The sequence below is a fragment of the Tubulanus polymorphus genome, chromosome 8 (genome assembly GCF_964204645.1).
Source record: "Tubulanus polymorphus chromosome 8, tnTubPoly1.2, whole genome shotgun sequence".
Classification (NCBI taxonomy): Eukaryota; Metazoa; Nemertea; class Palaeonemertea; order Tubulaniformes; family Tubulanidae; genus Tubulanus; species Tubulanus polymorphus.
Genome location: NC_134032.1, coordinates 14,527,244 through 14,539,427, shown reverse-complemented (window position 1 = coordinate 14,539,427; position 12,184 = coordinate 14,527,244). Strand labels below are relative to the sequence as shown.

At 37.2% G+C, this 12,184-nt stretch overlaps 2 protein-coding genes across 4 annotated transcripts; one reads left to right on the top strand and one right to left on the bottom strand.

The window, feature by feature from the left end:
- The first annotated feature begins 4,267 nt into the window (after positions 1 to 4,267).
- LOC141910162 (uncharacterized) lies at positions 4,268 to 7,994 on the top strand. 3 transcript variants are annotated; one of them, XM_074800883.1, is made up of 5 exons: positions 4,268 to 4,471; positions 5,321 to 5,642; positions 5,783 to 6,011; positions 6,175 to 6,440; positions 6,527 to 7,994. In XM_074800883.1, exons 1-5 carry the CDS (start codon positions 4,371 to 4,373, stop codon positions 7,166 to 7,168), a joined length of 1,560 nt encoding a protein of 519 aa, XP_074656984.1. In that variant the 5' UTR covers positions 4,268 to 4,370; the 3' UTR covers positions 7,169 to 7,994. The 3 variants fall into 3 exon arrangements, with proteins under 3 accessions (XP_074656984.1, XP_074656986.1, XP_074656985.1); XM_074800885.1 differs by lacking the exon at positions 4,268 to 4,471 and adding an exon at positions 4,478 to 5,112; XM_074800884.1 differs by lacking the exon at positions 4,268 to 4,471 and adding an exon at positions 5,154 to 5,224.
- On the bottom strand, positions 7,842 to 9,736 carry LOC141910163 (uncharacterized). Its single transcript, XM_074800886.1, has 2 exons — positions 9,457 to 9,736; positions 7,842 to 9,124 (listed from the first exon to the last, which is right to left on the bottom strand). Exons 1-2 carry the CDS (start codon positions 9,662 to 9,664, stop codon positions 7,962 to 7,964), a joined length of 1,371 nt encoding a protein of 456 aa, XP_074656987.1. The 5' UTR covers positions 9,665 to 9,736; the 3' UTR covers positions 7,842 to 7,961.
- Positions 9,737 to 12,184: the final 2,448 nt, after the last annotated feature.

The following is a 12,184-nucleotide window of genomic DNA, read 5'->3' as shown; positions in this document are numbered from 1 at the left end:
ACTGTGGAATGCGGGTCCTGTATAAGTGGATAAAGCAGCCGTTCGTCGTCGTTCGGGATGAAGTCAGTTGAAAAAAAAATATGCATCTTTGTGTAAAAATAATAATGAGAGCACTCCTGCTCCTGCTCAGGGAACTGTGAATAAATCTTTAGTTCCGAAATTAAACTCGACGCGATCCACGACGACGCATGAATTCTTCTATTACGTAATTTATATCATTTATCAACTTGATGCTTTAATGATTGACAAGACGAGCCAGCGGGATTTATATATATATATATATATATATAATATTTGTCAGGTCTGCAATATTATGGAGTAATTGTAGTTCACTACCTTTCAGGGGTGGATCTCGGGGAGACTTGTGACACGAGGACAAGTCGACCAAATTTTTTGAATGCCTTTTCTAGTGCCCTATGAGATGTGACCAAGGTTTTTGAAAAAATTAGCCCGAGGACCCGCCCCTGGATTGTGTCCCCGGGACCCGCCCATGGATTGTGTCCCAGAGATCCACCCCTGGATTGTGTCCCCGGGACCCGCCCATGGATTGTGTCCCCGGGATCCACCTCTGGATTGTGTATTGAGTTTTATGTCATTCTTACTGTGATGCAACTGTAACGAAACCTGTTATTGTATCATCCACACACTACAACTTTGAATGTATGTGAAATGAAGGGGTGGATCTAGGTCAAGCTCAAGCAGCAGCTCCAGCGGAACTTGGGAGTTTTTCAGCAACATTTTTTTGCGCCAATGACTAGAACTCGTGCACTGCTGATTGTTTAGTGGTAATGGCAAGCGAAATGCAGACAAATCGCTTCGTGAGGGCGTTAAATTTTCTGGGGGAGGATGCCCAGACCCCCCTATTGTGCCTGGATACAAAACTGATCAGCAGTCAGGAACTGAGGCTAGATCCGCCCCTGACACGGGTTCTCGTTGTTTAATATCAGAAGTGCAATATTTACCAGCAGGAGCGGGGCCGTCGGAAGGAATATTTCAGTGGGGCGGCTGTTGATTCCGACGGTCTCGAGGCGTTGGTATAACACTCGGGGTGGTCGGTTACGACAGTCAGTATATATATATATATATATATATATATATATATATATATATATATATATATATATATATATATATATATATATATATATATATATATATATATATATATATATATATATATATATATATATATATATATATATATATATATATATATATATATATATATTTGTGTGCGTAGATAAAAATATTCATCGGCAGAATTTTGTGCCAAATGTTTGACCAACACATCAACAGTACCTCCGCCCACTCCGATTCTCATCACGAAGTTTATAAGCTGAAATTCGGGATAAAGTGTGAGAAATACTATCAAAATTTGGTTCAGTCGTCACACTACTGAAGTCGTCTCTTTTTGAGTACCAATTTTGAGTACCAATTTGTACAGTTGGACCAGCGACGAATTTCAATGTAGTTCATTCGTCAAAAACATTAACCCTTTCAGTGCTGACTGAAATTTTGAAAATTTCTATGTAGTTCACCCGTCAAAAACATTAAATAGCCATCGGCGACTAAACTGAAATTTCAGTTTAACCCTTTCAGTGCCGACTAATTCAATAACACCATTAAGTGCGGTACATAATTAGAAAATGTTTGAAAAATTTCAGGCCACTGCATCAAATAACAGGCATCCGCTATAGTGTGTCTACACTGCGGCGCGATGTATCGTTAGTTACTTATATGTGTTTGACAGGTGCTGCCATCTCTCATTAGAGATGAAAACATTAACGAATTACATCAATGTTCAGCATGTTCTAGCAAAATCAATCACTGATTTATACACCGCACTGCGGTGTAGACGCACTGAAAGGGTTAATGAAAGCAGGTCCCGTAGATTAGTAATGGAATAGTGGAATTTCATGGTACTTCAAAACTATGATGATATCTTCTCTAAAACATAGATATGGAGACTTATTTCAGAACAGATTATACTCTGTTACGCATTGTTTTTCTTGTTGTTGTTACGAAACAATTGTAAATAAATATCATATATATATATATATATATATATATATATATATATATATATATATATATATATATATATATATATATATATATATATATATATATATATATATATATCCCATAAATAATTATATAATGATATAAATATATATCTTGTAATATACTATATGCACATGTTAATAGAAAATATATATATATATTTTATTTTCGTTTATTGATTAAGTTTAAAACGTGAATGCGGAACCTTATCAAATACAAAACTGTCTTCGATTTGGCCGTTTTTCAGACGCTATACGAGTGATATTTCGGATATCGCTCTCGAAAAGCGGGTCACACTTTCATTACCACGGTATTTGAAGCTCCGAATGGGAAAAAATTTGAAACAAATACAAGGTTCCACTAACGCTGGAATTAGTTTAAAAAATATGTAACTTTTCAAAGCATGAATATTATTGGGTACTCGTTGCATGTAGGTCTATGTTTAAATATCAGTTTTCTTTTAATATAAAAATTGCTATGTATGTTATATTAAGAGGGTCGACCTTATAGATGCTCTCAAGTCCTGTACAAGCAGTATGCAGTATAAACGCACTTGAGAACTTTTAAAAATCTAATCTCTAATAAATATCGATAGTTTGCATAGCCTTAATAGACCATTTAAAACCCTTTCAGTGCTGACTAATTAATACCCGAAAGTGCTGGAGACGCACTTACCGGTAAGTGGTTAAAAATTTTCAAATTATCTCCAGGAGATAATTTGAAAATTTTTAACCACTTTAGTGCGCCTACACCGCAATGCGGTGTATCATTAGTAACAAATATTCCGTCACGTTTGACAGGTGCTGCCATCTTTCAATAGAGATAAAAACTAATTACTAATAATGAAGTCCATCACCGATTTATACACCGCACTGCGGTGTAGCTGTACTGAAAGGATTAAACAACCTTCAAATTGCAATTGAAAACAGGAAAATGCTTTTTAGAAATTCAAATTAATCTTTTGAACAAACTGCCCTGAATCCAGTTCTGCAGTCACTGGATAACATTTGAATCTTGAGAGGTCAAATCAAAACATGGGAAAAGAACTGATGTTAAACTCTTGAGACTCAAATTCAACTGCAGAATTGAGTCCTTAAGTCCAAATAATCTGCAATAATGTATCTCATGGTGCTATTTTCAAATGCAAGAAAAATGTAAATTCCGAGTGGTGGCTGTTTTAGATTCGTTATTGAGAAAATGTCGCCACTTTTAAAAATCTAACGCTGATTTATGCAAATTTACCGCACGTAATTAAAGTATATACGACATGCTCGCGTGTGGAACAGGTGAAATATGAGTTACCGGCCTTGAACCGAACTGTCTGGTGTGGGCGATTGAATATTGAAATATCATCATTAATCAGGGCTTCGCAAAACTGGACGCCCGTTTGTGATCAGTGTTTTCAATAAGAGCCAGGTCCCAGGTCCCAGACCCGTCTGTCGTTTCTAAGGGACCTGCCAGTTTTTTCAAACCAGCTTTCGTTTCAGGGACTGTGACATATTATGGGACCCTACTGTTTTTCAGAGGGACCTGGCTTGTTAATTTCTTATTGAAAACACTGGTGATGACTTTCTTAACATAATTATTGTGAATATTTCTGTAAATATTTGGGAATGTGTTTCGTGTTAGATTAAATATCGGGGTCACATTCATCTGTTAATTACATATACAACCAAAATAAAACAGGGCGTAGTTTTTAGACCTCCCTCTTCCCTCTTGATGACACAATCTCAAAGTTCACATATATAAACCCATACCTCACACTCCTCCTTAACCTCCCTCCCCTCTCCCTCTCCTCCGCTAATATATATATAAATATATGATAAATGGATTACTGAAATATGTGTCCCCTTCGAACCCCCGGTCTCACAGTTCCGACTACTCAACTCAGGAGTCTCAACTGTAGACTTTACCAACAACTGTGGAACTGTGGATCCAGGTGGATCCGTGCTGGACCCATAGCGGAACCAGGCCCTGTGTTATATAGTCTACTAATGTATTATTGTAGTTTTATGTGTTTAGAGTTTTAACTCTAAATATAGAACGGTGGTCAGCAACGCACAAATCTATATAAATTTCTTTCATTAAAATAAAAAAATGAACTGATGTCGATTGAAGCGGTCAATCTAACTGGTCAATCGAACTGGTCGATCGCAGTGGTCGATCGATCGACGTGTTAAAGCTTGAAGCACTGTAATGGGGCTCGCCGTCGCTATGGACACCAGGTGGCGTGTGTGCGTTAGTAGCCATCGCGTATCGACTTCCGCTCACTTCCGCGCTCGATTTCCTACTTTTAAATTGTAATAATGTCAGAGAATTACGGGTCATGGACTGTACCGAAGCTGAAACAAGAGTTAAGCCGACGAGGTGCGGTAACCTATGGGAGGAAAATCAACCTAATTGAAAGGTAATTTAAATGTCGATCATATTTCCATGCGGTTGATGGTGTTCAGTCGTTTAGTCTGCGCAAAAATGTTGCAATGATCATGGAATCAACAGTGATTTTTTGCCAAAATCATCGATGATTCTAGACCTATGCTCAAGTGAAATGAACGTGTTTTAATAGATCCAGAGATGAAAGCTAAACCTCAGTGGGTTGTGGGTCAGGGTATAGTACAAGTTTACCGTCACCAGCCCGGGCTGCGAGGATGGCTATGGCCGGTCCCACGCGTCCCGTCCCGCGATATCTTTCATTATTTTTCGGTTTTCATGTCCGGAAAATAAACATAATGCACATAAAAGTCATCGATAAAACGTTTTTTAAATCACTATTTGATATTATGATTGCCTTGAGAAGTTTAGATGGCAATGTTTATATCTTGAAATGTAGGGATTATTATCGGGATGTAGGACGCCTTGTCAGCTAACCATCGCAACAGCTGAGTTACCACTGGCGCCATCTATCGAACATGAATTGAAGCTGATGCCAAATTTTACTGCCAATGTATCCATAAATCATTGGACATGTCTGCTGCTGTGTCTAGTCTCTATTGAATTTTTATATGTTATTGGAATTATAGTCAGAACCCTGATCAACTTGAGGTGACGGTAAACTGAATACCTTACTTATATACCTTCTTACCACAACACAGTTGAGTTAAATACAAATCTGTATGACCATGGACGTATAGACGTCCATGCTTGGAGTAATCATTTCGATGTAACATTTCAACTCTGGGTCAACTTTCTGTTAGTTGATTGAATGATTTTTGACATTAGATGTTTATATTTCATGATTATTTCGTGTTCATTGCAGATTAGAAGCATACGGCCGTAACAACGATTTTAGGGGACCGGCCATAACATTACCACAAGAAACAGTTCCGGAATGGCCCACATGCGGTTTCAAACAGCTTACAAATGATCATAAGATTGTATTGCCAAAATTCAATATTGACACAGTAACTGCATATTTCACGTATAGAATGGCAATGGACAACCACTGTACCAAAGACATTAAAGCTATTGAGAAGGGTCAGCAGCTCATAGAATCGCAACGTGTTCAAGCCTGCAGTATTCTCATCAAAAGCGGAATTGTTTATCTGACTGGATTAGTTGGTGCTGCTATGAAAAAAAAGGTAGGCCAGTTTTATATTTCATCAAAATAACACAATATTCCCTCCTTTAAATCCACATAAATCTGCAATACAACTGTATTCTTAAAAGGTTGTAATGTAGCAAACATTGTTGATTAGTTTATTTTTATATTTCATTGCAGATCTCATACTCGTACCAGATATCATTGTCTCAAACAACTGGTGAATTCAGAAACAGCCATTGTGAGTGCCCTGCCGGTAAGGGTCCTAATGGGACCTGTAAGCATGTCGCGGCTGTACTTTTGATGTTTGCTAATTTTGTGTCATCAGATGGGCCTAACGCTCCCGAAATACTTAAATCGTGTACGGAAAATCTACAAACATTCCATAAGCCCAAGTCTGTTTATACTGGTAAGTTGTTTGGTTACATCGCCACCATTCAGCAAATTCGTACCCTATATATCTTATTTTTTATAAATTCTGATGTAATGGCAATGTTTTACATAATGTACTTGGTTTTCAATTTTTAGCTCGGCTGTGACCTTGTTTAAATTTACCCGTCACTTCTTAACAGGTTCCCCTGTCAAGGCTGGTGACTTACCTCTATCAAAATCAAAGAAACGCGAGGTATCAATGGAGGATCCAAGGCCTGTGAAATACCGGAAATCAGCTGGATACGAGGATTATGTCCGGGGAATTGTCCTTAATTACTGCTCTGTATCGTCTTTAGACCTACCCATCAAGTATAAGTACAAGAAAGCCGATATCAAAACAGCAGCAATTGACCATGATTATCTGAAAAAAACTTTGCTTGAATATTGGGTGGAAAACTCTATTAAGGTAAGTTTTTAATCAACGTGTCTGAGAGTGACCTATGTTATCCTTCCCTCTGTGCTTATAATTAATATTCCATTTTGCCTTTTCAGTTAAATGAAACACAGGCAATATTACTAGAAAGGAGTACTAGGAAGCAGGCAGAATCTAGTCAATGGTTTCAGGAAAGGCAGCTACGATTAACTGCATCTCGTTTCGGTGAAATTGTTTCGCTCACGAAAAGGCGCAATATCGACAAATTGTGTAAATCTCTTCACGATAATATTCCGTTGAGAAATGCTGCTGTTTGCCATGGAAAGACATTCGAAAGTAAGGCGATAGCGGCTTTTGAAGGTAAATTCTCCGTTAAAGTACAGCCTTGCGGACTTCATGTGAGGCCAGATATAGATTATCTAGGCGCGAGCCCAGATGGCCTTGTGTCTGAGGATGCCATTGTTGAAGTGAAATGTCCGTATCGCGGTAGAAATGAACTTATTGCTCCGGGGCCATACTTCAAGTTTCTTAGTGCAAAAGATAAGAAGCTGAAACGTTCGCATAATTACTATGATCAGATTCAAGGACAGTTGCATATTTGCAAACGGAAAATGTGCTATTTCGTTGTTTATACTCATAAGGACCTTTATGTAGAGAGGGTTTATCATGATCAAAAACACTGTGAACTATCTCTGCTTCCAAAATTAGAAATCTTTTATAGGAAGTACTATTCAAAGTATTTAACAATGCATGCGTTCTAAAACATCTAGATTATTCCTGGAGATATAGATCGGATATTTTCCGAAGATTCCATAGTTTTTGGCATTAATATCTTCATACAACTAAATTTGTAAATACATGTACATCCCAATTGTATGATATAGATTTCATGTCAATATCGGCTTACTATTTGTTGATACTTTTAAGTTTTAATATTTTTTATCATCTATTATCAATATTTTTTATCATATATAGTTATTTCAAACAGATATACTTGTCAGGTTGTGTAGTTATATGCATAATTACTGACGATGGTGGGTCAAAAGTTTGAAAATTAATGATTTACTCCTTTTCTGACCATATTTCATTACCATGATTATTTATTATTTCATTATGTGCTGCGCCTGACTATGGCATGAATGCTTTAGTCCCAAAACTCAAACTCTTCCATTTTACATAAAATATCTGTGTTATCATGCATTTTAAAAAGATTTTATGTAGCGTTGTTGTATTTTTGGTTTTTACCAGTTTTAAATCAATAAAAGGGTTTGTTACTGGAATGAAAATTAGTTTGTCCTTTGAATTGAAAACACTGCAAAAGAGTGGATTAAGTCAAAGTGAAATAGGTTATATTGCGCACAGATTTTGAATATCAACGACAGACAATTAATTACAGTCCAGGCCCATAATTGATATCTAAGAATTTGGGATTTACCTAAATAATCTATTAAGAGAAACAATGATGTTTCTTTAAAGCAGGGGTTTCGATGAATCTCAAAACAAAACTCAAAAATATATACTTTAGATATCAATTAACAGACATTAACAATAAGGTTAAGCAAATTCGTTCACAATAGCTGGTCTGAAATTGCTTATACTGAAACAAACATAAACTATCCTAGAACCCATATTGACTTTACTAAGCGGCAGGTCTTTTTTCAAAATAAGAAAAGTTTTTGACAATCCGATTACTCTTTCTACTTGGATGCGTTTACTGGCTACTCTACGATCATGAACTACTTGTTCAGGTTCAAGTTGACTCTTGCCCTTCAATAAAGTTGGGGTGTTCACCTTAATGTTCTTGGTAGCAAAAAGATCTTGTACCATTATACCTCTATCGGCCATGATGCTGTCATTCGAGCTGAAGTATTTTGAGGTGTTTGAACACAGCTGGGATCGTTCAATGATTTGTCGGTCACTTGTTGAACCCGCATAACTTTCACTTACATAACTAACGACCCCTCTCGGTGATATTCCAACCATAGTTTTAAGCGTGTTCTTATGTTTGTATGTGCTGAAAGTTGCAGTTTGAGATTTTACATTCGACGGCTTTTCAATTGGAATCTCTGTAGCATCTAAAATAACTCTGGTTGACGGAAAATGATGCTTAAAGCCACTGGGCATGAAACAGTCTATCTCTTCTCTCTCTGGCCATGTATTGATTTCACTTAATTGGAAATACATGAAGTTTACCCAGGTTAACACAATCCTAGAAACTACACTCTCTGATATGCCGAACAGAATACTCAGTTCTATATCTTCCTTGGCACGCCTTAATTTGATTAATGTCAAGAAAAATTGATTGACCGGTGTTAGTTTCTGACATTTGTAATTCAAATCGTACGCAGCAGGTCCTAGTACACTGAAAAACATCATCAAATGTTCATAGTCTTTAAAACTGGTGTAATATTTGATCGACCTAGGATCCACCATAAATCTCTCGATACAGAAAAATTGATCTGAAAGGAGGGAACACTGAATATTCTTATCCAAGTTAGTGTTTTTATTGGTTGGTTCCTCTATTATGTCCATTCTGTAATTGCTGGTATGTTGTAGGCCTATTTCAACTTCAGTGGCTATGTCATGGTGTACAGGTTCTTCCTCCAGTTTTAATCTTCGCCGACTGGCTCTACTTTCTCTCTCTGAATCTGAGGAAACTGGTGGTGTGAAGGCAAATATACGCGGAATGGCATTCTCTTTTAATTTTCTTCTAGAACCTGAAACACATAAAGAAAAAAACATATTTCTACTCAAAGATCAACAGCTGCCAGTCAAGTCAACAACCTTTAAATTAAAAAGATAAATCTACCACATAAATTATTAGGCCTATTGTTGTTATTATCATAATTGAGTTATATCATTATCCTGTTATCAACAAACTACTATGATGATATGAAAATAAGCGCCTGGCTTTTTAAAAAAAGTTCAAAACATCGACATTGCATAATATCGATAGGCCCAAGCTGAGGCCTAAACGAATCAGCCTGCCTTGGATCTTGACCGCTTATTTCACCTTAGTTGGAAAACTCAATAGGAAAGCCATATTTACCGGTAAGTGTCTGTTTATAGTCCGTTGGTAAAAAATGTCGATGGCATACGATAGCTGTATCCGATGGCTGCCATAATTTTGCAGATTTCTCGCTACTCTGTAGTCGTTTTATCGCAACAAGCCATTTCATTTTCAAATCTGTGTTCGTAGGGAACTTAAATCCGCCTACTCTTGACTTACAAAGGGGTACACAACAATAGCGAGGCATTATAATAGATTCAAGCGCTTTTCAAATCGTCAATTCGCTCGAACGCGGAGATGAATAAAATGTTGTTTACAATTCAAATTCAAATCACTAGGGCCACTAACACGCGCGCGCCATCTCGCGGCAGCGCTCAGCGCGGCGAGCCCCATTAGAAAATACACTGTACAGAATTCACGTTTCAATGATGCATCTTTTGAGAACTTGAGTCCAGTTGCAGTCGCGATAGACTGTTGTTGTCAAACAGTGGTCTTAAATCTTATCTTAAGTTATTAGATTTATCATAGAACCAAAATGAGCCTAGACTGGTCTTAAATTGTTGGTTGGCTATAGAACCAAAATGAGCTGAGACTGGTCTTAAGTTGTTGCTTGGCTATAGAGCCAAAATGAGCCTAGACTGGTCTTAAATTGTTGGTTGGCTATAGAACCAAAATGAGCCTAGACTGGTCTTTAATTGTTGATTGGCTATAGAACCAAAATGAGCCTAGACTGGTCTTAAGTTGTTGCTTGGCTATAGAACCAAAATGAGCTTAGACTGGTCTTAAGTTGTTAGATTGGCTATAGAACCAAAATGAGCTGAGACTGGTCTTAAGTTGTTGCTTGGCTATAGAACCAAAATGAGCCTAGACTGGTCTTAAATTGTTGGTTGGCTATAGAACCAAAATGAGCCTAGACTGGTCTTTAATTGTTGATTGGCTATAGAACCAAAATGAGCCTAGACTGGTCTTAAGTTGTTGCTTGGCTATAGAACCAAAATGAGCTTAGACTGGTCTTAAGTTGTTAGATTGGCTATAGAACCAAAATGAGCTGAGACTGGTCTTAAGTTGTTAGATTGGCTATAGAACCACAATGAGCTGAGACTGGTCTTAAATTGTTAGATTGGTTATAGAACCAAATCGAACTAAGACTGGTCTTAAGTTGTTTGATTGGTTACAGATCCAAAATGCTTTGACTGGTCTTAAGTACTGACCTTAAGTTGTAAGGCTATACAACTAAAATGATTGGTTTTAATTTGAAGCTATGACTGTATAACTAACTGGTCCTGGATGCACTGTTGTTTGGCTGTTGTAGCCGTGATCGCAGAATCTGATGAATTAACATTTTCTTTCCCGAACGGATCTTTTTCAATCTCCGTATGTGTGTACGCCATAGATGTGTGTAATGTCTATTTATTAATTGATGAGACCTGTTTTTCTGGGATATTTGGCTTACTTTTTGGGGTACATACCTCATTTATGTCTTAACGGAATGCCAAAAATCGCGGACAACAACTGAATATCCGATATATTTCCAGTTCTGTACCGATTAGATGGATTGGCAAAAAGACTCCTTAAGTCCAGTTGAATGAGAGAGAAAATCCTCCATTTTGTCAAATTTTTTGGATTTGAACATTGTTACCATGCCTACGCCACCCTGATTTAGTTGTTGAGACCCCACAAGAAAAATAACTTCATTTCGTAGGCATGGTGACAATGTAAAAATTCAAGAAATTTCACAAAATGGAGGATTTTCTCTCTCATTCAATTGGACTTAAGGAGTCTTTTTACCAATCCATCTAATTGGTACAGAACTGGAAATATATCGGATATTCAGTTGTTGTCCGCGATTTTTGGCATTCCGTTAAGACATAAATGAGGTATGTACCCCAAAAAGTAAGCAAAATATCCCAGAAAAACAGGTCTCATCAATTAATAAATAGACATTAGTCATTTTAAAATCATACAGATAAATATGAATATAATATATAAATATACAGATAAATATGAATATAAAATATATTTCATGGTGCGATGTGTACGATGTTAACAGTAATATTATTATTGAGAAAATAAAGATTTACTTGTGGTTATAGAAAATGTATGAGAAAATTTACCGGTAGTTTTGTTTAGTTTCAAGACATTTTTGTCACTAGGTGGCGTCGTGTTGTATACATGGTCCGATCTAAGCACTTGTTCGATTGCCCGCGAGTGCAATAATTTATCTCAAAGCTTTTCCCCCACTTGATACAACGGATGATTGTGCCGCCAATCGGACTGCCTGTGTAGGGCAAGTTCATTTTTGAGGGGGTAAGCGAAATTTCAGATATGCTTGCCCTATGGGTAAGTGGCGTTTATTCCAATTTCCTTAGATCGAACCTTGTATTTATGAAAAAGTCTTGTGGCCTCCGTTGTGGCTGTTGGACCCCTGCCTTCCAATAACCACTTGAGTCTAGTAGGGTGGCGCCACTTACTTGGAATCGGGGAATAGTTGGGGGAATTTTGTGAACAAAAGCTAAAATCGGAGGAAAGAGATTGTTAGTGTATAAACAGTTTCCATCTATGCTTTACGTATTTGACTGATCGATAAGATTCTTTGACTCAGGTACATGCCGGGGAAAAGTAAGTCAAATGAAAGTGGCGCCCTCTGTCTACCATCCTCGTAACTTTTCATCTCAGAAATATAAGCGTTTAATCACGTCTGAAAGCAAGTTGTTTATTTTGATGTATGATAGATTATGACATTCCAGTTGATTATGGTTTAGATCGG